Source organism: Sarcophilus harrisii, chromosome 2, assembly GCF_902635505.1.
Source record: "Sarcophilus harrisii chromosome 2, mSarHar1.11, whole genome shotgun sequence".
Lineage (NCBI taxonomy): Eukaryota > Metazoa > Chordata > Mammalia > Dasyuromorphia > Dasyuridae > Sarcophilus > Sarcophilus harrisii.
In genome coordinates this window covers 248,508,053-248,533,513 of record NC_045427.1, presented here as the reverse complement: position 1 = coordinate 248,533,513, position 25,461 = coordinate 248,508,053, and the positions used below count along the sequence as shown (strand labels likewise).

General features: G+C 39.8%; 1 protein-coding gene across 2 annotated transcripts; it reads left to right on the top strand.

Annotated features, from left to right (window-relative positions):
• The first annotated feature begins 1,640 nt into the window (after positions 1-1,640).
• Positions 1,641-24,677, top strand: ENTPD8 (ectonucleoside triphosphate diphosphohydrolase 8). 2 transcript variants are annotated; one of them, XM_023494385.2, is made up of 11 exons: positions 1,641-1,793; positions 13,566-13,728; positions 13,829-13,967; positions 14,170-14,287; positions 18,433-18,583; positions 19,746-19,905; positions 20,019-20,249; positions 20,520-20,783; positions 21,529-21,639; positions 22,659-22,793; positions 23,275-24,677. In XM_023494385.2, exons 3-11 carry the CDS (start codon positions 13,842-13,844, stop codon positions 23,464-23,466), a joined length of 1,488 nt encoding a protein of 495 aa, XP_023350153.1. In that variant the 5' UTR covers positions 1,641-1,793; positions 13,566-13,728; positions 13,829-13,841; the 3' UTR covers positions 23,467-24,677. The 2 variants fall into 2 exon arrangements, with proteins under 2 accessions (XP_023350153.1, XP_003757580.1); XM_003757532.3 differs by lacking the exon at positions 13,566-13,728 and having other exon boundaries at positions 1,642-1,793.
• Positions 24,678-25,461: the final 784 nt, after the last annotated feature.

The following is a 25,461-nucleotide window of genomic DNA, read 5'->3' as shown; positions in this document are numbered from 1 at the left end:
TCTCTGGGTATTCAGACATCCTGTCTCTGGGCTTTTAGGATTTATGGTCTCCCCCCCATCCTCTTGGTTCTTTGTTTCTAAAGGGTGTTTAAGGAATTGGGCAGCTCCTATTGACTGCTGGATTCCAGCCCTGGGACCAACATGGTTTCCTTGTCCCAGTACATTTTTATCTCTATCTGACTGGATAATTTGAGACGAGAGTCCTGTCCAGTCAATTATACTCTCCAATTAATAAATTATTAAAAACTCTCTAATCTCTCTCCTGCCTCAGTTTCTCCGGCATTACAGGGTAAGTAAAAGCCATAGAAGCCCCAGAATACAGAAGCCTCCCTCTTGGGTCTTCTGTAGGGGTGATGGGGGTTCCTATACAAATCAGGCTCTGAGCATATGTACATAGATGCATAGAGAAGGGATCGTCATTTCTGATAACTTTGTTTTCATTATCACAAGAAAATAGCTCTGAAACTTCTTTGCTGAGATTCTAATTCCTCTGCTTGCTTCCAAACCCTAGAGTATGAGCTTCTGGATAAGATGAAGGGTCGGTTGGTGGTAGAAATGGGAGTGTGACTGCTGGGCTTTTTTCAGACTCCACCTGGTATCTAGGGTGAATCACAGGGACTGTAATGAGGTCCCTTGGTTGGAAAAGGAACTCAGGAAATGGAGCATTGACTTCTCTGGACCCAGCAAAGCCCCCACATTCCAGCCTACAGCTTTTGCCCTCCAGTGACTACAACAATCATTGTGCTCAAGAGAAGAAACACTTTGGCCAAGTACCAACTCTTGGAGCTCCCAAGGAGGAGGGAGGGACCAGGAGACTCAGGCTACAGCGAGGGGTGTGGGGGGGGGAGAGGAGGTTAGAAAGATCTACCTCCTTTTTGATGAGAATGGCAAACAGGATTATCTACACCATTCAGTTGAGGTTTAAAGGCACTCCCAGTACCTCCTGGGGTCATTGGCCTTCCAGCAGTCCACACAACAGAGTTTCAAGTCCATTCTCACCTGGGGGTGGGGAGAGGGGGAAGGAGAAGTAATAGGGTGGGATCTTTAGTTCACTTTATTTAGCATATGAACTTACATTAATTTCTCCAATTACTCAGAGGATTCTTTGGAAAGTAGAGGTCAGTACTGATATAGCTGGAGGGAAGGAAGGAGTAGCAGATTAATGGTAAAAAAGTGGGGGAATTCGTAAAATTCAAAATCTAATCTAATCCAATCCCTCATTTTATATTTAAAACCTAGAAAGATTAAATAATTTGCTCAAAGTACAGTCAAAATTTGAACCCAGAGCCTCTAATCCAAGTCCATTGCTATTTCCAATATGCTCTTCTGCCTAGGCTGCTGATGGACAGCAATTCCCAAATGATAAATTCCCACCCTACTTCCCTTCCAGGATAGATCCTCCACCTCTCCTAGATTACAATTTCTGCCCCTACTCTTGCCTCCTTATCCTGGCACAACTAGGGTTAATACCGGGGGCCTCTGCCGGGGGACAAGGGGAGGGCTTGGTTGAGTAAATAGCCTTGTGAAGGGTGAGTCCAGGCCACTAGTCTCCTGTGAGGGCTGGGCCTCCACTCTGGCTGGGCCTCTGCCACCAGAAAGGTGATTGGTTCTGTGGAGGTGAAGGGGAGGGGAGGGAACCGGAGGAGACCGATCACTGGGATTAGAATGAGCGTCGTAGCTGATAAAGGAGCCATCCTGAGCCAGGTCCTGTCCCAGACCCGGTCCGTGCCTGGCAAATATGTCCTCCAAGCTTCTATGAAACCTTTTTACCTCTCCCACACAGCTTAGTCCAGGTGAGCAGGGGTGGGGGGGAATTGGAGGGGACCTTAAGGGAACAAAAAGGGCAGGTGCCAGGCAGGAATGGCATTGTTTTGACTCCAGCAGGCACAGAACCCCTGCATATATTTGGGGGAGGAGGCAGAGAATAAAGCTCAGACTGAGCTCAGGGTTGTCTCCTGATATTTGCAGACTGTCTCCTTGTGTCATGGAATATATCACCTTAGATCCCCATCCCTTATTGTTGCCTTAGAAGTATGGCATCTGGTTAGGGCCTGCAGACACTGGTTTGGCCATAGTAGAAACTAACCCCACTCTAACCCCACTCTGTGCTGATAAACAGATAGATGGACACCTAGACCAGAGCCGAGAACCACAGGAGCCTCTACAGGAATTGGCTAAATAGGGATTCTACCCTTCTGCTGCTCTCCCACCCCACCCAGTCCTTTTCCACCCCATCTCCTTCCAGTTCCTTCCAGACTAGCAAGAGTGGCACTTAGTTCTCAAAGCAGGAGCCCCTGCCTGGCCAACTCCCTGGAGGAGACGTTATGTATGTCAGGCATTGGACACGAGTGGAAGTAGGGGGCAAATGAAACCAGCAGGTGTTAGCTGACAGAAGCAGTGTAAGTTTGGGATAAGCAGATCAAAATGGGTGCACACTCTCTCTCCAGTAAGGAGTGAGAGGGATACAGTCAGTACCAAGAGCCTTATGTTCTAGGGTGGCCAGGGGAAGGGCAGTGGGAACCCAGTTTACCAATGGAAAATCCATCTGCCCAGCCCCTAGGGAGGCTATGAAATTGTTCTTTAAATTGATGATTCTTCCACCTCAGTCCACCACCACCAATCAGTCCCATCCAGAGCCCACAATCCTTTGAAGTAGCTCTCAGATCGCCCCAAATTTCATAGGCTTAGAATATTTATTCCTCCCCACTCCCATCCTGTGGTGGGGGTACAGGTCAGTGAATGAGGTGCCTCCAAGAAGCAGAGATATCACAGGTGCATTCCTAGGATGGCTAAACTCACTGGGATCCAGTGAGAAAACAGTTAAAGACACCCTGTTACTAAGAGTGCTTTGATGTCTTAGGACAGCCATGGGAGAAGATGGTGTCTGGGTTGCTAGCATTGAAGAAGCAAACTGATTAGACATTAGAAATTTCCAACTTCAGTCCCTCTCCCCTTTTCATTACAATATTCCTACCCAATTTATTATTGCCAGGGACTTGGAAGGATAGTGTATAGAGTCTGATTAAATCCCACCTGTGACAATACTAGCCTAGTTGCCTTACTTTCCTCATCTGTGAGATGGGAATAATTCCTATCTGCTATGAAACTGAAACTGAGATAAGTAAATGCTTTTCAAACTTGAAAGTGCTGTATAAATGTCAGTTAATGTTATTGCTCTGGTCATTCCTCTCTCCCTCCCAAGTCTTTAGCAGATCCCTATGAATATTCAAATGACTTATAAGAATAGCTATCATTTATATAGTATCTTAAGGTTTGCAAATATCTCATTTGATACAACAACCCTAGAAAATAATAAGTGCTATTATCATCTCCACTTTATAAATGAGGAAACTGAGGAAGGCAAAAGTTAACTGAGTTGGTCATAGGGCTAGTAAAGGACTAGCTTTTTTGAAATCGGGTATTTCTGATGCCAGGTCCAATGTTCTATGTACTGTGCCAGGTAGATATCATTTCCTTTGACTCCAGTATTTTACAGGCATATCATATTTTATTTATTTTGCTTGATATTCAGTCTGGTACCAATCTATTTTTCAAGCTTTATCTCGTGATTTTCCTCCATTGACTCCATGTTTTAGCCAACCTAGAGTACTCACCATCACTCAAATACAGCATGTACTCTTCCGTCTCTGGGAGTTTGTTCATTACTCTTGATTCCTGCATTCTCTGCCTCCTTCCTGCTTACCTGCTGAGCCCCCCTATCATGGACCCCCATCTTCATGAAGCCTTCCCTGATCTCCCCAATGGGAAATGACTTCATCCTCCTCAGACCTCACCAGGCACTCTCTCAAGTACAATTATCATGTATGGTTTTGAAATGTGGTTATGCTTGCGTCAGATCCCTACTCTAAGAAGGTAAGATCAGTGATGACAACAGGGGCTGTCTATATATATGCTTTGAATCTTCAGTTCTAGGCTAGAACTGTTCCTTGGATACAAGGATGTTTGATACCCTTTGCTGGATTAAATTGAACTTCATTATACAATTTAGGTCAGATTATTTATTTTAGAAACTACAGAAGATTGTTTTTATTTAAGATACACTAATGCTTGGAGGCATTATCATGTCTTGTGGGAATGCCAGTTTCTGATACCATAGTTAAGAAAATATAATTGGGGCAGCTGAATGTGCAGTGGATAGAATGTTGGACCTGGAGTCATTTTTATGAATTCAAATTCAACATCAGATATTTACTAACTATGTGATCCTAAGCAAGTCACTTAACCCTGTTTGCCTCAGTTACCCCATCTGTAAAATGAACTGGAGAAGGAAATGGCCAAACCACTCTAATATCTCTGCCAAGAAAACCCCAAATGGGGTCACAAAAAGTCAGACAAGACTGAAAAATAGCCTGACCACAACAATTATAATAATTATAACAATTCACATCTATATGGCACTTTAAGATCTGCAAACCAATTTTCCTCCAACTATCTAAGATAAGATAGGGCTGATTTATTTAACTGTTTTAGAAAAGTTGCATTAAACAGGTTTGGCAGCAACAGATCCTAGTCTGAATATACTAGAGGCTCCATCCTTTAAAGGGATCTTTATAAATTATTCAAAAAATTTTGAAGACAAGTAATTGTTCTGATGGACCCGGACGTTTAATTAATCTGTAGGGATTCTTACTTAACCTGAGGGTCATCCCTTCCCCACTACTCCAAGGCAAGGACTTCATGGATCAATTTCAGGGCAGCAGTTGGAGGGTTGGGGGGGAAGAGGGGAAGGGGTGTGAGGAACATTTTGTAAACCTGAATAGGAATTACATCTTTATTTCAATATAATTGGTTTCCTACATATTTCCATGTTAAAGATTCTAAAACATGATTATGAGAAGGGGACCCTAATACAAAACAAGGTTACGGACCTTTGACTGGAAGAATTCTCAACAAGCAGAGCTGCTCAGCATCAGCTCTCAAATTGGATTTCCATCTCTACAGAAATGTAACTTGATCGTCGCAATAACTGAAGTTACAGGAACTTTATTTGATAAAATAAATGATTGCACTCATTTGAAGGATTGGAAGAATTTGGCTAGTTTGGACATCTCTCTAAACTAGAAATCACAGAGATAGATTAATATTAAATTATATCAAACTTTCTGACATTAATACCTAAACTCATAGTATTACTTAAGTTTTTTTTTTTTTCCTTTCAGCATATCTTATTAAATAAACACTTTAAATTCTGGTTGTTTGGACCCAAGGTAGCCAAATTTTTCACAAATATCCATAATGATTTAGGGATGCATTCTCTATCAATAATTTAATTTTTAAAATTTAATTTAAAATTTTCAATTACTAAAAAATTTGTTTTCTGTCTCCCACTTTCTTCTGCCCTGCTGGGGGAAAAAAAGAAACAAAATCTTTATCACAAATATTCATAGTTAAGCAAAATGAAGTCACTGGCAATTTGGGAATCTGTTTTCTTAACTATGAATATTAATTGGCAAGATAAAGATTTGATAAGATAAAGAAAACATATCTGGATTCTCCAGGTAACTTTTAAAAGTCAGGTCACAATTCCAGAAGGCACAATGGTCCCTTGGCAACACAAGCCTACCTATTATAACCGTGATCAATGAGAAAAACTTGGTAGAAAATAAAGGTGAAATTCTGTCTTCCTGATGAGAAATAAGTTGTTTCATAGCATTAGAGCTGAAAGGGATCCCAGTTGCCATTGAATCATTTTCAGAACATACCTCAGAGAAACCTAGTGCATAGATCACCTGAATTAAGAGTCAGGAAGCCTCAGTTTACCCCAGTTTCCCCATTTGTAAAATGTGAATAATAATAGCACCAACTTCTAATGGTTGTTGTAGATGTGATCATGATTATGAGATCATGAGATAATATGATTATAAAGTGCTTAGCATAGTATCTGACACTCCAAGACCCCATGGACCATATCATCCCAATATTATCCATGGGATTTTCTTGGCTACTGATACTACAGTGGTTTACCATTTCCTTTTTTCCCCTGGGGGTGGCGGATAGGGGAGGAGATTAAGTGACTTGCTCAGGAAAGCCTAGCTGTTTGAGACTATATCTGAGCTCAGGTCTTCATGACCCCTAGAATTGATGCTGTATTCATTGTTACCTAGCTGTCAGGACCATCTCCAATCTTGATCTATATCTGGACCCAGATGGCTCTGGAGGAGAAAGTGAGGCAGGTGACCTCGTACATCCCTCTCTCACTTAAATCCAATTCACTTACAGGGAGGTACCACCTCCCTGATGTCATGGTCCTCTTCCAGATTGAAAGACAAACAACAGCTGCCTTACTATTTCCTTCTCCAGTAGATTAAGGCAGCTTTATATAGCTAGTTCATGTCTGAGGTCACATTTGAACTCAGGCTTTCTATCCACTGATCCATCTAATTGCTCTTCCCATAATAATCTCTATTTAAATATTATTATCATTAGTACACAATGATGCACACTCTTCACCAGCCTACTTGAAGCCTGAAGTACAAGTGATTTCCTGGATGCTTTTCTTTTCCCTGACTCCCAGACCCTTTAACAGAATTATTTTAAATATCTTAAGAAGCAGTGGGGCTTAGTGGATAGAGGGCCAACCTCAGAGTCAGGAAGAATTGATTAAAGTACTATCTTTGCCTCATACTAGCTCTGTGATGATGGGCAGGTCACTACCTCTCAGTATGCTGGGTAATTCTCCAACATACTTAGGAATGAGGATTACCTTGACCCCTTAGTGGCAGAGGGGCTTATTTCTCTGTTAGGAAAAGGTACTTGAATCCAAATTCTACCTCTGACATTCATTTGACTCTGCACAAATTATTTAGCTTTTCAGGTCCCCCGATACTTTTATAAATTACAAACCAGAAAGCAGGGATACTATGTTGGAAAAGAATTCCTCTTTGTGAGGGTTAGTTAAATCACATGCCTCAACCAAAAAAAAAAAAAAAAACCAACAACAACATAAAACCATCATTTACCACCTGGACCCCGGGCTATTCCTGACTCCAGTATTATCCAGAACTGACTTGATAGAATCATAGATTTATATCTGGAAGACATTGTGGGGATTGGCCAGTCCTAACTTTCTCCACCCCCTCTTCATTTTAGAGAAAAGGAAACTGAGATACCTAGAAATGAAGTGACTTGCCCAAGATTACACCATCAGTAAATAGTAGAAACAAATTTTGAACCTGAATCCTCTAACTTCTATGCCCTGTTTACTATACTTTCCTGCCTCTAATTGTATTCTTTTTTTTTTTTAATAGTATTTTAATTTTTCAAATATATATAAAGATAGTTTTAAACATTCATTTTAATAAGACTTTCTGTTTCAAATGTTTCTTTTATTCCTTATCTCCCTTCTCACCAAGAGAGCGAGTAATTTAATATAGGTTAAATATATACAATTCTTTTAAACATATGTCAACAATCATCATGTTATACAAGAAAAATCATTCCAAAAGGGGAAAAAAATAATAACAAGCAAGCAAAAAAAATCCCAGGAATGTGAAGATACTATGCTTTGATCCACATTCAGTGTCCATAGTTCTTTCTCTGGATATGGATGAAATTTTCCATCCAAAGTCTATTGGAATTATCTTAGATCACTGTATGCTGAGAAGAGCTAAGTTCAATGCAGTTCAGCATTGAAAAAGCATACTATTATAGTGTACAATATTTTACTGGTTCTGCTTACTTTACTTAGCATCAGTTCATATAAGTCTTTCCAGGCTTTTTTGAAATCAGTCTGCTCATCATTTTTGAAACACCATTTTTTAAGGCAATTAGGGTTAAATGATTTGTCCAGGGTCACCCACTAATAAATATCAGAGTTCAGATTTGAATTCAAGTCCTCCTGATTTCAAGGTTGGTGCTCTATCCACTACACCATCTAGCTGTCCCCTAATACAGTTTTTAAAAGTTATTTTCAACCTTAGGATTAAAGCAGAGTTATTCCTGACTCACAGATTCCAGTGTTATAAGGAATATCCAAATTCAGAAACTCATTGATTGAAGTCAGCATCTTCTCTTTTATAATTTATAGTCTCAGAGTGTTGCCTAGAGCACTCGGCTAAAATAACTCAGCAGTGTGTGTTAGAGCTAATACTCCAATCTAGGTCTTCCTGGCTTTGAGGACAACTTTCTATGCACTCCTACATGCAGCTTTTCACCATTGTTCTATATCCTTGACTCCTGAACAACAATGTTATAATAGGATTATTCCTAATACCCGTGTCTTAATAGGCTGTTTTCTTCTTACACTGTCTAGTATTCAGCTGAAGATATAACACAAGAGGAAGAAAGGACTGGGTACCTAGAATACTATATCCTAGGTTCCTAATTCAGACCTCAATCATACTCTCTGGAATAGAGTTGGTTTAATGAGAACCATGGAAAGAAATAGTGTCCCCAGAAGTACCCAATCAGAGTGTGAAACAGGAGGAGCCAAGACTTTCCCAGAGCCTCTGACTGTCAGAATCAGGCTTTCTATGAATTCAAGTCTGGCTAGTCTCAGTTATGGCTCTTACTGGTCAGGTCTCTCTTACTAGAAGTTGGAAGGGTGAGACAGGAAAAATTTACGATGAAAGCAAGTTTATTGTCTTTGTGACAGGTATTGCAGTGTTACAGTAGAAAGGGTGGATGTTGTTTGTTTGGGTCCTTAGGGTGGGAGACTTGAGGAGGAAGAAATAAGCAATTGGGTGGTAGGAAATGAGGAATGGCTTTTGGATAATGGCCTCGGTGGGTTCAGAAACCTTAGGATTTGAAGAATATGACCAGGTTAATCATTCAGCCAAAGGTACCTCCCTTCTCCTTTTCCTAAAGGAGGCTAGAGATCAGAGTAAAGCTAATGTCCAGCCTGAGATGGAAGGCACTTGGTCAGATGGAAGACTTTCAGTTCTCTATTCTTCCCTCTAAAGACTGGAGATTAAGCTGGCAACTGAGCAACGGGAGAAAGAAATAGCTGTTGGAAGCTACTTTTCCTGACAGTTGATTGTCATTCAATAAACATTTTATGAAGCCCTTACTATGTGACTGTCACCATGCTAAATACTGGATTCAAAGGATTCAAAGAAAAGCAAAAACAATTCTTGCCTTCAAGGAATGAAAAGGGAAAAAATGCAAACTATGTACAGTACATGCAGATTAGATGGGGAAGGTGCTGGAGGAGGGGAAGGGAAGGATGAAGAAAGTTCTCCTGCACAAGACAAGATCTGAGTGAGTTCTTGAAGGAAGTCAGGGAAACCAAGAAACCCAAGTGAGGAGGGAAAAGCAGTCCTGATATGGATAAAGAAGAATCATTTTAAAAAGTTAAGGTAGTTGAAAGATTATGCGTGAGTAACATCATGAAGGTAAGTGTAACAGAGATTATACATGAGTAACATCAAGAAGGTAACTTGTCATATTGTAAAATACTGAGGGAAGCAAAGTGTAAGAATGTATAAGAATCCTAGAATGGTGGCAAGGTATTGAGTTATGAAAATTTTTATATTCCAGACAGGAATTTATATTACTCAGAGGTAATAGGGAGCCACAGGAGATTATTGAACAATGTAGTGAGTGAAATGTGTAGCTAAAAAATTGGATTGGGGTGAATAGAGATTTGAGGCTGAGAGACCATCCAAAAGGCTATTGTAATAAGTAGTTCAGGAGTGAGGGGATGAAAGCCTGTACTAAAGTGGTTTTTTTCTGCATTCCCCTTACTTTGGCTGAGGGAAAATCAACTGCAATCTCTGGAGTCCCTACTTCCAGCTATGGTGGGAATGGTGAGAGGGTTTGCAGAAACTCTGGAAAGTTTGAAATACTACAGAATCTGCCTGACAAACAGCTTTCTCTCATCTTATGGAGTATTTCCTTTCTCTTGGTTAATTGTGAGTTCCCCTGGAGAACTCAACTTGTCTTTTTCCTTTCTAAGTAAATGCTCTCCCAGTTCTATTTCATACTTGGCATTCCTGGTATCTATTGTATCCCTTCATTTTGTCTGTAACCCCTTCTCTTAAATAAATTTTCCTTTTTTAAAAAAAGAGTGCCAACTTGCATTAAAAGAGAGATTTTCCTTGTGGGAAGTTCCTGATGCCAATGAAATCACAGATTCAATTCCCAGCCCTAGAGGTTGTTACTGAGTCAGGAGACTGGAAGCCTGAGGACTTCTATCTTCAGGTCTGTGAAATGCTAAGGAAGGACTTTTCACCAGTAGTCCTTTATATTCTTGGAGGACCCAAGCAAGAGAAAACTAACTTAAATTGATATTTATTATTAGTAATTTCAATTACAACCATGGAAGGACTTTTCAGATCACAAAGGGGGGTAAAAAAGTTTGGAATAAATAACTGAGAAAGACCTTGGGGTCTTTACTCTTGAAGATTTTTTAAGAAAAGCACAGATAATAATGTGTCTCTGGGAACTACACAAAAGTAAAAGCAAAAAACAACTATCTTTTTGGGGGTCGTTAGCTATTTTATTTTAAAATATTTTTTTAGTAAAGCTTTTTATTCACAAAGCATATGCATGGGTAATTTTTCCAACACTGACCCCTGCATAACCTCCTACTGCAAATTTTCCCCTTCTTCTCCCCATTCCCTCCTCCACCCAGTAGGCAGTCCAGCACATGCCAAATATGCCGAAATACATGCCAGATCCAATATGTGTATATATATCCACACAGCCATCCGGTTGTGCAAGAAAAATCAGATCAAGAAGGAAGAAAAAGAAAAACTTAGATAAAAGAAACAAAATGCAAATAACAGAGAGAGTGAGAATGCTATGCTATGTTCCATTAGCTATTTTAAAAAGCAAGGAAATGGAGTTGGAATATTGCTTCCCCCCTCCTCCCTTTAGTAACATGCAACAACAGTGTTTATGAGCAAGCAAATGAGTAGAAGCTGAATTTCTTAGAAATAAGAAGCCTAAAATTCTATTTCTGGTTATGACATAGACAAAAACAAGCTACTTACAGCCTTTATTATGTTTAGATATGGGAAGTAGGAGATAGGGAAATGCAAAGGCCAAAGCCAGCCTGCTTGAACCAAGTCTCCTGTCTGCTTTTCACCTATATTTAGTCTACTCAGTCCAGGCAAGCAGAGACTTCAGTCTTCCAGGGTCATGGATCTTTCCCTGAGACAAAAGTCAATGCAGGTCAAACTCTGTGCTGTTGTTTTCAGAGTGACTATAAAATCCAAGTGTAGACTTTCAAGCCAATAATTATAGGCCTCATAGTAGACAGAGGAACTGATCTTACAGGTAGAAAGACTCTGACTATGATACATGCTAACCCTGTGAGCACAGGCAAATCACTTAACCTCTCAGGGTTACAGGTGACTTTCTAAAATTAGAAATTACAAAAGAATTGCTGATCTGTATTGATGCAGTGTGTTTTCCATATTGGAAATTTCATATACCAATGAAATCATAATCCTGGACCAAAACTCAAAACCATATAACCATCATACCAGGAAAAGCCACATATAAGTACTAAGTTCAATGACTCCAGTGAAGCAGAATGAATTTAAATAGAATAAAGTTTCTCCCTAAAATTGCATGATAGGGCCAGCTAGTTGATGAGGGATAGAGCACTGGCCTTGGAGTGAGGAGGATTAGTGTTCAAATTTAACCTTAAACTCTTAATAACTATGTGATCCTAGACAAATCACCTAACCCCCCCAAATAAATTTTGAATAGAAAGGTAAGAAATTAGAGACAGAACTTAAAAATAACAATTGACATTACAGTTCTTTCAATCTTCTTCTCTGAATTTTTCTGGTTTTTTTTTTTTTTTTTTTGTATCAATTTCTCTTTCCGCACCATCTTCCTCCTATCATTCTCTCTGTATCTTTTGGTTTTTTAACCTTCTTTCTCTTCACAGCCTTCTGTCACTGTCTTTCTGCCCCCATCTCATGCTTTCTCAGGATGTCTGTATCTCCCAGTTTCTTTACCTCTGTATTCCTCTGTTTTTTAAATTGTTCTTGGTCCTTGTGTTTCTGTTTGTTTCTTACACTGTATATATTCACTTCTCTTTGTCTCTGATTCCTTGTGTGTGGGTGTGTTTCTTGTACACTACACACACACACGCACACACACACACACATACACATACACACACACTTTTCCCCATGTCTATCTTAGTTTCTCTCTGCATTCTTCTGTCTCTGTTTCTGTCCCCGTTTGATTTTTTTTTTTTCAGTTTTTTTCTGTGATCTCTCTCTGATCTTCATGAGTAACCCTTCTTTCTCAGTTCTGTTTGACTTTTAAATTCCTTCATAATAACCTGACCCTGGTGTACTCCCCTTCAGGTATTCAGTGATCCAGTGACATAAGATTTCTCTTTGCTCTTCATCTCCCTGCCCTAAGCGGTTTCACTGGCCATTCCCCATTTTTGAAATTCCCTCCCTTCTTATCTTTACCTACCAGGTTCCTTCAAATCCCAGCTAAAGACCCACTTTCTGCAAGAAGCCTACTGATCCTTTTATATACCTGTGCTTTCTCATGGAGATTACCTCCAAGTTTAGTCTCTTGGATGTACATGGTTGTTCTCATGTTCTCTTCCCAATTAGACTGTGAGTTCCTTGAAAGTATGGACTATCTCTTGTCATTTCATTACTTAGAACATAGTAGGTACTTAATAAATGCTTTTGACTGGCTGACCTCGGGCTCTGAAGCCACTATACTCAGAGTTCCATAATTTTACTTCTTCACAATACCCTGAGAAGAAACCAGGACAGGGATTATTATTGCCATTTTAAAGATGGGAAACTGAAGTACAGGAAAGTTGAAAGACATACTCAAGTTAATAACAATTCAACTGGAAAGTGCTTCAGGTTGAAGTAGTAAGACTTAATTGATTTTTTTCCTGAAGAGCAACATTTTGTAGCTCCTTCTTTGTTAACAGTAGAGAGAATTTGAGTTTCTCTGCATTTCTATCAAGAGCCTTTCTGTACCAAGATCTTTTAAGGAAAAAGAATTGTAGAATTAAAAAAAAAACAAAAACAATAATAGCTTTTTTTCAAAACACATGCAAAGATAGTTTTTAGCATTCATTCTTGCAAAACCTTGTGTTCCAAAATTTTCTCCCTCCCTCCCCACTTCCCTCTCTCCTAGATAGCAAACAATCCAGTATAGATTAAACTGTGTCAGAATTATAGACTATTAAAGCCTTTAAAGACCATCTAATTTAGTTCCCTAATTTTGCAAATGAGGAAAATGAGGCCTAACAAGGAAAAGGAGATTATCTCAAGGATCACAAAGAATAAATAGCAGAATTCAAATTTTAACCTAGTTCTTTGACTAAATTCAATACCACATTTCCTCAAACACTGCCCAGTTCTAATTCTAATACTAATATTCACTTCATGGATCCAGATAACTATTAAACAACTTGAACTTCACTCTAGACCATCTTATAATATACACTTGAAGTCTGATGGACGTATATGTATCTGTAATACATATGTATATTATTTGCTGTAGAAATACAGCATCATTTTTTGAGGGTCTGTGGTGGCAGAATTGCCACCATTATCCATGAATTGTGAGGATACTCAGTAAAGACAGATGATTCTCTATTTCAGGCGATAAAGTCCACAGTATCATCTATACATCCATCCATCAGTCTGAAGGTAGAGGCATTTTCATTTGGCCTTTCCAGAGTTCTTTCTACATCTGCAAGATTTAGTGCAAGGATTTAGCTTGAATAACAGTGACTAAAGGGGAAATTCTCTGGAGAAGACCAAGGTTTGGAAGGGGCAAATATTGTGTGGGGAGAAATCATGGGTGGCAGAATTGCAGGGGGAAGAGGTTAGGCTAGAGTTTTAAATGCATTCTATACCTCCAGATTCCAAGTGAATATGGGCATCTCCTACAGAAATGTAGTCTTCAGTATCTTCCTGGGAGCCACAATAATAGCAGGAATCATTGCTCTCATCGTCTTTCTTGTGGGTGGCTCAGACATTGTCCTGTCTCCAGAAACCAAGGTAGGTTCTCTCCTGCCATATTCCATCCTCCCTATTTTCCTCCACCCCGCTGCATCTCCATCCAACACACACACACACACACACACACACACACACACAGAATTTCTATCTTTGGGGCTGCTATATGGGGATTTCAGTATTTTTAGATCCAGTGAGTTACCTTAACAAAGCATAAGTGACCTGTATCTCATGGTTCCACCAGTATGGAATGGTGTTTGATGCTGGATCCTCACACACATCTCTCTACGTCTACAAGTGGCCAGCAAACAAAGAGAATGACACCGGCATCGTGAGCCAGGCTCTGTTCTGCAACGTGGAAGGTCAGTTTGGGCAATATACATGAGCACCAAAATTATAGATTCTGAGCCAAAAGTTATTTATAGTATGATTCTTGACAGCTATATTATAAATCTCTAGATTCTCAGAGGTGGAAAAATCTAATCCAAGATAAACTAGCATAGAAATCTCTATTACTTCCTGATGAGGGAGATCATTCAAATTCTACTTGTGTGCTCTTTCATGATGGAGAACCCCTGTCTCCCAAGGTAGCTTATTCCCTAATAGTTTGTTTTTATTCTTTTCACTTGAGTATTTTTTTCCCAATTATATGTAAAGATAAGTGTTCAACATTCGTTTTTATTATTATTATTATTATTTTTTTTCCTGAGGCAATTGGGATTAAGTGACTTGCCCAGGGTCACACAGCTAGGAAGTGTTAAATGTCTGAGGCCAGATTTGAACTCAGGTTCTCCTGACTTCAGGGCTGGTGCTTTACCCACTGGGCCACCTAGCTGTCCCCATCAACATTCATTTTTGTAAGATTTGGTTCTAATTCATTTCTAATTTTTTCACCTTTCCTTCCTTACCTAACCCTTTCCACAGACTGCAACCAATCTGATATAGGTTATACAAATACAATCATTTTAAACATTTCCATATTAGCCAACAAAAGGGAAAAACTAGAAGAAAGAAAAAAACACAAAAAAAGTGAAAATAGTAATCTTCAATCCACATTCAGTCTCCATAGTTTATTCTCTGGATGCAAATTGCATTTTCCAACCCAAGTCTATTGGAATTGTCTTAGGTCACTGTAATACTGAGAAGAGCTAAGTCTATGATAGTTGATCATCACACGGTGTTGCTGTTACTGTGTACAGTGTTCTCCTGGTTCTGTTCACTTTATTTAGCATCAGTTCATATAAATCTTTTCAGGCTTTTCTGAAATCAGCCTGCTCATCATTTCTTATAGAATAATAATATTTCATTACATTCATATAACATAACTTATTATAACTTAAGCCATTATCCAACTGATAGGCATCCATTCAATTTCCAGTTCCTTGCCACCACAAAAAGGCCAGCTCTAATAGTTTAGAAGTTAATTTGAGCTGAATTTTGGAGGGAGTTTTCTTTCTGCCTAAAGATAGAAAAGTCTTCAAGACCCAAAGGGCATGTGGTAGGTAGAGTGTAATCACTGTTTGGAAACTCTGTGAAACACCTTTGTTGTCATAATGCATGGATGATAAAAGGTGAAAAATAAAGAAACTAGAAGAAAGTTTAGCTGAATTCCTGAATGACAGATTCCTATGTCAATATATTAAAAACTAGGAATTTGGTTGGGGGCAATAACTGCTCATATTAATGCAGATGACAATTTGTAAGTTCATTTTTTTTATAGGTTTTTATTTACAAGATATATACATGAGTAATTTTTCAGCATTGACAGTTGCAAAACCTTTTGTTCCAATTTTTCCCTTCCTTCCCCCCACTCCTTCCCCTAGATGGCAGGTAGACCAATACATATTAAACATGTTAAAACATAAGTTAAATACAATATATGTATACATATCCATAGTTATTTTGCTGCACAAGAAATGTGCAGAAGAAAATCAGACTTAGAAATAAGGTAAAATCGGGCTTAGAAATAAGGTAAAATTAACCTGAGAAGGAAATCAAAATGCAAGTGGACAACAACAGAGGAAGTGGAAATGTTATGTTGTGGTTCATATTCATTTCCCAGAGTTCTTTCGCTGGGTATAGCTGGTTCTCTTCATTTTTGAACAAATGGAACTGATTTGGTTCATCTCATTGTTGAAGAGGGTCATGTCCATCAGAATTGATCATCATATAGTATTTTTTTTTTTTTTAATTTAATAGCCTTTTATTTACAGGATATATACATGGGTAACTTTACAGCATTAACAATTGCCAAACCTCTTGTTCCAATTTTTCACCTCTTACCCCCCCACCCCCTCCCCTAGATGGCAGGATGACCAGTAGATGTTAAATATATTAAAATATAAATTAGATACACAATAAGTATACATGACCAAAACGTTATTTTGCTGTACAAAAAGAATCAGACTCTGAAATATTGTACAATTAGCTTGTGAAGGAAATCAAAAATGCAGGTGTGCATAAATATAGGGATTGGGAATTCAATGTAATGGTTTTTAGTCATCTCCCAGAGTTCTTTTTCTGGGTATAGCTAGTTCAGTTCATTACTGCTCCATTAGAAATGATTTGGTTGATCTCGTTGCTGAGGATGGCCTGGTCCATCAGAACTGATCATCATATAGTATTGTTGTTGAAGTATATAATGAACTCCTGGTCCTGCTCATTTCACTCAGCATCAGTTCATGTAAGTCTCTCCAGGCCTTTCTGAAATCATCCTGCTGGTCATTTCTTAATGAGCAATAATATTTTATAATATTCATATATCCCACAATTTATTCAGCCATTCTCCAATTGATGGGCATCCATTCAGTTTCCAGTTTCTTGCCACTACAAATGGGGCTGCCACAAACATTTTACACATACAGGTCCCTTTCCCTCCTTAAAGATCTCTTTGGGATATAAGCCCAGTAGAAATACTGCTGGATGTATGGGCAGTTTGATAACTTTTTGAGCATAGTTTCAAATTGCTCTCCAGAATGTTCACAACTCCACCAACAATGAATCAATGTCCCAGTTTTCCCACATCCCCTCCAACAATCATCATTATTTTTTCCTGTCATTTTAGCCAATCTGACAGGTGTGTGATCATCATATAGTATTGTTGTTGAAGTATATAATGACCTCCTGGTCCTGCTCATTTCACTCAGCATCAGTTCATGTAAGTCTTTCTCCAGGCCTTTCTGAAATCATCCTGCTGGTCATTTCTTAATGAGCAATAATATTTTATAATATTCATATATCCCACAATTTATTCAGCCATTCTCCAATTGATGGGCATCCATTCAGTTTCCAGTTTCTTGCCACTACAAATGGGGCTGCCACAAACATTTTACACATACAGGTCCCTTTCCCTCCTTAAAGATCTCTTTGGGATATAAGCCCAGTAGAAATACTGCTGGATGTATGGGCAGTTTGATAACTTTTTGAGCATAGTTTCAAATTGCTCTCCAGAATGTTCACAATTCCACCAACAATGTATCAGTGTCCAGTTTTCCCACATCCCCTCCAACATTCAGCATTATCTTTTCCTGTCATTTTAGCCACTCTGACAGGTGTGTAATGGTATCTCAGAGTGTAACTTCCTTGTTTTAGAGAACTTCTTAAAAGTCAGAAAGATGACTTACCCACACAACCAGACTTGTCAAAAGTACTATTGGAACCCCAGTCTTTCTGATTTCACAAATCCAGCATTTTATCCATTCATTCAGACAGATCTATGTAGCAAATAAAATGAATCTTTGCAAAAAGGAAACAGAGTATTTGACTTGTGGGGTGTTGGAAGTTGACCCATGGAAGATTATCAAGATTTTCCTTAAACTATGTTTAATGACATCATAGTTGGGAATGCTGGGCTGGAAAAACCATTAAATCCAAGGTATGGGGTACAGAAGGAAGGAGGGGACACAGCAATCACTTTTTAAAAAATTTCTAGATTAAAAATATACATATACAGTAACTAGCATTTATATAGAACTTGACTCTAAATTGGGGCTAATTATACCTTGCTCTGGCACTGTGCAGAAAGTGTTCTAAAATCTTTAAAACATGATATAGATGTGTTCCTATTTCTCTCCTTTTTTCTGCCTATTTTTCTCCCTATCTGCCTTTATGCTTCTCTCCTTGTCTCCTTTTGTTAGTTTCTCTCTGTATTTCTATCTTATTTTCTCATTGTGAATCCCCCATTCCTATCCCTTTATCACTGCCTCTCTCTGTCTGTCCCTCATTGTCTGTCTCTCTTCCCCTCCTTCCCTCCTTCCCTCACTCCCTCCTCCAGATCATTTCTCTCTCTTATACACCTTCCCTCCATCTTTCTCTATTTCAGTTTCCCTCGACATACATTTGCCCTTGTATCTCAGTCCCCATCGCATACTCTTCCAGTTTATTTTTCCTTCCCACTTTAGACTCTGAAGCCAAGTCTTGCACAGGTCCACCATCACCTTTTCAGAAAGTAGGAATAAACAGTTAAATTCCAGTAAAGATCCTAATTTCTAGAGTTGTTATTTTTCAGGACCAGGGATTTCTCATTACGTCAATGACCCAGTGAAGGCTGGGGAGAGCCTGAGAGCTTGTATGGAGAAGGCGTTGACCCTGATCCCAGAAGACAGGCATCAGGAGACTCCCACTTTCCTTGGGGCCACAGCAGGGATGAGGCTTCTGAGGTTGATGGGGACCCTGCATGGATGTTAGTGGGGAGTAGGGTGGGAGATACTACCAATCTGTGAAGGTGGAGAGACTTAAAAAATACGATTTTGGAAGATTATGGAATCTATGATTCTATGGAAAGGTATCTCATAGAGGTAGGTAGAAAGGGCAAAAGTCCCTTCCCTTCTACCTATCAAATCAGCCTGAAGGGCTAATTTGAACAAAAGTGGCTGAATTTGAGATCAGAATTTGGGGGAGTGGGGTAGGCAGGAATCTCAAGAGAGTCTAGGATGAATGATAAATAGATATACTTGTTGAGTTCTTAGCTTGCTTATGGGTGAAGGAAGGCCAACAGGAACCTGGAGATTGACTCTCTTGCTGCTTGCTCTAGCTCTCATCTCACTTTGTCCCAATTCTGTATTGAATTCCTTCATGGTTCCCTTTCTGTACCTCCATTTCCCTTATGTGTCCCTAATAGTTATATAAGGGGAAAACTGAAAGGACTGTAGTTCACTCATCTCAAACTGGATATTCAGTAAGTGTAAGCTGATTAGCCTTAAGCTGGTATGATAAGAGTTCAGAATGGGAAATCAAGAGATATCTAGATTACAATCTCAACTCTGACACTTAGTAGTTAGCTGTATGACCTAAGGCAAGTCACTCTGGGAATAATAATAGTTGTCATTTATGTTGGATTTTTCTTTCTTTCATTCATTCTTTCTTTTTTTTGCCAGGCAATTGAGTCTAAGTGACTTGCTCAGGGTCACACAACTAGTATTAGGTGTCTGTAGCTGGATTTGAACTCAGGTCCTCCTGGCTTCATGGTTGGTGCTTTATCCATTGCCCCATTTAGCTGCCCTATGCTATATTTTCAAAGTACTTCACTTATATTATTTGCTCTTCACCACAACCTTGGGAAGAAGGGGGAATTACTATCTTTGGTTTACAGAGGACATGAAGACTCAATGAAGTTAAGAGATTTGCCCAGGAATACATAGCTAGCCAGCAGCAGAAGTAAAGATTCAGGGACAGCTTTAGCATTCTGTAATGTGACAAGGTTATAACCCTTAAAGTGCTTTTAAAGTGCTACAGATATGGAAGGACTTAGATCAAAAGACAATTTTTTTCTATGGAAGGGGTCTGCAGCCACTTCACTGCCTACTCCCATACTACTTTCAGAGAGAAGAATAGTTCCCAGGCAGATCGGATCTTTGAAGAAATCAGCAAGATCCTGGCCCAGTTTCCGGTCAATTTCCAGGGAGCCCAAATCCTGACAGGAAAGGATGAAGGCTCCTTTGGCTGGATCACTGTTAACTACATCCTGGGGACTCTGGTGAAGGTGCCTTGGGAAATTGGGAAGGGAGAATTGTACAGACCCAAAACCATCAGTGACTGGGAGGGTCTGAGTTACTGATGTACATGGATTTGAGTCACGGTATTTGGGGGGATCAGTATTCTTTCTCAGGGGAGTGGATCCAACCCCCTATGGCTGAGATGGTGGGAGCCCTAGACCTAGGTGGAGCTTCGACACAGATCTCCTTCCTTCCACTTGACCCCATTGCTGACCCAAGCACCCAGGGCACCTTCCGCCTCTATGGATTTAACTACAGCATCTACACACACAGCTACCTGTGCTATGGGCAGAACCAGATGCAGAAACGCCTCCTGGCACATTTGGTGCAGGTGCGTATAGGAATGGGAGAAGATAAAAGGAGTCAAGAAGAGAAATTGGAGGGTGGGACACAGGGACAAATTCAGCAACTGGGGTGGGGTCAAAATTTCAGGCGTAATGAAACAGAGAAAGGAAAAACCTGAAGGAAAAGGGGACCTTGGGATCTCTATTTAGATGCCAGCTGAGAGAGCAAAGCTGATACCAAAGTGAGATTGAAATGGGATCTAGATGATAAAGTGATGAACAATCTGGAGTGGGGCTAATGACTGTATTTTTCCTAGATCAGACCTTCTGAAGTGGTCCGCAACCCATGCTACCATGGTGGATATGAAGATATGACATCTCTGGCTGACCTGTATGACACACCTTGTGTCCAGAACTCCCAGAACTTTGGTCCCATGCAGAACATCAGGGTGGAGGGAACAGGAAACCCAGAAGCTTGTTACTCTGCTATCTATAGTCTTTTCAACTTCTCCACCTGTCAGGGCCAGAAAGACTGTGCCTTTGATGGCATCTACCAGCCTCAAGAGCATGGCCAATTCTATGTAAGATCCCTTCCTCCCAAAAGTTCCACATATATCCCCATCAGTTCTCACCCCAAACTTCCTCATGGCACAAGCAAAGGGAAAGAAAAGGTAGAGGGAGGTAGAGACAAAAAGATGAGAGAGAGAAGAAGAAGGAGAGAGAAGAAAAGAAGGAAGGAAGGGGAGAGATAAAGAAAGGTAGAGAAATGAAATTCAGGAAGATAGGATTTTCATTTGTGGAGGTAGCTAGATTGGACCCTTCTCTTTTTCATTCATAAGTACTTTCAGCTCCACAAAGTATCACTTGTGTGACCGTACTGACCTCTAAAAATCCTTCCAGCTTTAAATTTATGGTCTTGTGTTTGGAAAAAGTCCTAAGTTTATGAAAGTGTAACTTTTGGAAGTCTTTAGTTGACAAAATTTTTGATTAAAGAAGAGACTCCTTCTATATGTTGGAGGCTGTTGGTGCTTACTAGTGTAACTAGTTAAACCATTGAACAAGCCCTTTACATCCTGAAGTAATTGTTTGAAGTAGCTTTTCTTGGAAGAAAGAGGCAAAGATGAAAGGTTGATAGTTACTGGGATTGATGATAAGGGAGAAAGATTCTGAACTTACCTTCTCTAGTATCTCACTTTGGGTTCCCAGACCCAGAATTTGAGAATCCCCCAATTTCTGGCTCAGGTTATTGAAAACCCTAGAGTCAACCTTATATAGGAAGGATGGAGGCAGAAGAAGGGTTTTGAAAACAAATTTTTTCCTTTACAGGCATTTTCTGGATTCTATTACACTTTCCACTTCTTGAATCTCACGGATGGCCAGTCTTTATACACTGTGAATAGGACCATTTGGGAATTCTGCCAAAAGCCCTGGAAACAGGTGAGAGCTGCCACTTGCAACCCCTCTGGGCAAATGCACAAAGTTTGTCATCTAAGATCTGATCTTTCTTTAGGAGCAGAATGCACAGTGAATCATTATCATAGAAAGTTGGAAGAGAAATCTTTAGAAATCTTTTGTAGATGTTGAAACTTAGAGAATGAGTGAGTCAACCCAAGATCACATAGCTAATTAGTTGCAGGGTAGTAACCAGTACCAAAATCTCATTTGCTCCCTGGTTCTTTCAGCTATTTCACACTATAATTTAAATATCTTGGTGCCTTTCGAATGTACTTAGCATGTTCTGCTGTGCATTGGAATTAGCTGTATCCCTGTCTTCTTTTTCCTACCATATAATTAAGTTGATGAAGGCAGAAATTAGGCTTTTTTTTTTCTTATTTCTCAGAAAAGTGCTTTGAACTGTTTGAAGGTGGTCAGGCCTCTAGATCATAATACCTATCTATGACTAGGACTTAAAAAGTCAGCTTCCTAGCATCATTGACTCTAAGAGAGTGCACCTTATCATCAACAGGTCTACACCTAACTACTGCAAGCAGCCATTTATCTCTCCTATTTTTCCTCACTCCATCACAGGGCCATCCTTTGCTAATACCTATATTAACACCCTAAGCTCTTTATGTCTGACCTCAATCTCTCACCTTTCTATTCTCTTTTTCTTCTGGTTTCAGATGTAATTTAGCTCAACTGATCTAAGGTTCTTTCTCCACTGCCTTGAAGGCCACTAAATTCCTTTTTGATGTCCTTTTTAACTTGAGTCTGTGGATGTGATGAGAGAAAAGTCTTCCAGGAAGGGATGGAAGCTCCAAGGTTAAAAGGAGTTTCATAACTTTACTTGCTCTGTAGCCACTCTTTCCCAATGATAGCTTCAGTTCCTTGGAGCTCGCCTTCCCCTTCCATGTTCCTCATGCTACATCCATCTCCTCTGGTTGGGGATGGTGGTGATGAGGGGGAAGGCCTTGAACCCCATTTTTTTCTCCTACCCCTAACAATGGGGTCTGCAGGTGGAGGCTAGCTACCCTGGGCAGAAACAAAGGCTACCCACCTATTGTACTAATGCCATGTACATCCTCATCCTCCTGACCAAAGGCTACAAATTTGATGATGCAACCTGGGACAACATCCACTTCCGCAGACAGGTAATGATGGTTCTATTCTTCCCCTTTCAGGAAAAGGTTGAATCCACTTCTTGTCATCTACCTCCTGCTCCCATGGGAAAGGGAAAGGAATAAGCATTTATAATGTGCTGAATACTTTATAAAATGTTATCTCAGTGGATCCTCACAGGTGTGCTAGGTGGGATTGTTATTACTCCCCATGGGGCTCTCTATTCAGATGTGTGCAGACACAAAGCAGTGCCAGTTTTTGGAGATGACGTTGCTGCCTGTGGGCTTTAATAAATATGAGCATCATTTACCTTTCATGTCACTGTGTCCATTTTCCACAAGAATTCCAGTAGTGTAGGTCCACCTGCAAACTTAAGGGCAAGTAGTGAACAGTAACATTATCCAACTTCTAAATAAATTTTGTTGGCTTATGCTGTGTGTAGCTTCATTAGCTATTCTAAGGCTGGATCTTGTATGCTTGCTACAGGACAGACTCTTTCTGTGTCTCTTTCAGGCTGCAGGTACAGACATTGGCTGGAGCCTGGGCTACATGCTGAATATGACCAACATGATCCCGGCTGAGGCGCCAGTCATTCAGATGACAGAAAGTTATGGTGTCTGGATTGCTGGTATCTTCTTTATTGTCCTGGCCATTTTAATGAGCATTATTTCTGGAGTCATCTACTATTTTTGGAGCCCTGACTAGGTCTCAGACTTAAGTCACTGTGAATACCTTTGGGGTGGGGCCAGAGGAGCCTGATTCTGAGCTTCTGATCAACTAAAAGACTCGTTTATTTAACTCATGGGGGAATCCATTTCATGTCAGCCTGGGGACCTCAAAGTCTATGGCAGGGAACTTCTGTTTCTGACAAGTTTTTGAGGTTCCTTTTAAGTATGTGGACTATTATATTATATGTATGTTTTCTGTGGGTAATTCTGGGCCTCATTCAGCTCTCTGGAAGGGCCTAGGCTTGGGGTGATATTTGGGCATTGAGGGAGAGTGACAGTCTAGGGGCTGAAGTTCGGGTGTGGGAGTGTGTCAGTTGAGAGGGAGAGGACTGGGAGAAGAGGAGAGACAGCAAGGTATAATGAACAAAGAACTTGATTGAAGATTTAAGATACCCAAACCTAGTGCTGCCTCTGCAAACAGCTAGTTGTATGACCAGGACAAGCAATTTCCTTTTTTGGAACCTCAGTTTTTTATCTGTAAAATAAGGCAGGGGAAGGGTGCAGACCAGATCATTGAGGGTCTCTTCCTGTTCTGCAGTTATATGAAAATGACAGAATGATTGAGGGAGCTCTAATTTTTTCAGAAAGGGATTTGGGGGATGCCTAAGGATGACATCCAAGTGTCTCTGGAATGAGCACTCATATTGTTAAAGGTGAACTCAGATCACCCAAGATAGGAAAAGTAGCTTCAACAGTTCCAAGCCTGAAGTTCACCTCAGGCTTCTCTAGGCTGAAGATTTTTGCATTTGTTCTTCTCTCCATCTGGATATGGTTACCTTGTTCTATAAAACTTGATCCTCCTCCTTCCCTCTCACTCCTCAAATCCTAGCCTCTTAATCCTCATCCTACATACTTTTATGTTGATTTTTGCATATTGTCTTCCCCATAGACTGTGAGCTCCTTGAGAGCAGGGACTGTCTTGTTGTATCATCAGCACTCAACACAGTGCCTAACACATAGTGAGTGCTTAATAAATGCTTTTTGATTGATTAGGGACCTTATTGATCACTCAAACCTTCAAACCTGAGCAGCTTCATTCTGCCTATAGTTTCAGAGGCATAGCTCTCACCCTAGGGTCCAAAGCCTAAGCCTGTAACCCTGAAGAGTATTCCAGGGATACCTTCCTCTGGATCCCTCAAAGTTTTGGGAAATGTGCTGTTACTTTTATTAAAATTGCACTTATCCACACGTCATTTCTAGTTTTGTTTTTTTTTTTCAGCCTCTATATGGCCCACAAAATCATTTGCTAAGGCAACCAAGGTGATGATGAGTTGAAAGTTAGGTAAAACATCCTCCTGCTGTTTTGAGTTCTTTGAATTGATAATTTTGTATGGCCCCTGAATGATGTTATAAATATGCAAATGACCTTGGCAGAAAAAAAGTTCCCCACCCCTGCTTTAGACTGACATCTGAGTTTGGGTGAGAGAAGAATAATTCATTTCAAGTATGTTATTAAAGATTTATTTTATCAGGCACTATGATGAGCACTGGGAATAAAAATAAAGGCAACCCCCCCTACCCCCTCCAGGTATAGTCCTCACCCATAAGACTTACATTGCTTCCTGCCTCTATATTTAAAAAAGAAACAAGTTTTTCATCACCTGGCTTCTAGGGAATAACAGTGACATTGCAATTAATCTGAATTTGGCTGCCTTTTAGTGTTACATTAATGCATATTATTATAATTACTATATTCTTGCTTTGCACCAATTTATACACATTTTCCCATGTTTTTCTGAATTTCTTATATTCTTCATCTCTTAAAAGTACAATGATATTACTATACTACAATGCAGTAATTTTTCAATTGCTGATCACCCACTTTGTTTCTAGTTCTTTGTCATTATGAAAAGTACTGCTAGGATTCCATTAATTTAAACATTTTCTTATGTACAATCTTTTTTATATGCTAACTTCATTTCTATATATATTCATCTCCCTCATCTGTGTTCAGAAAAAAAAAAAAAAACAC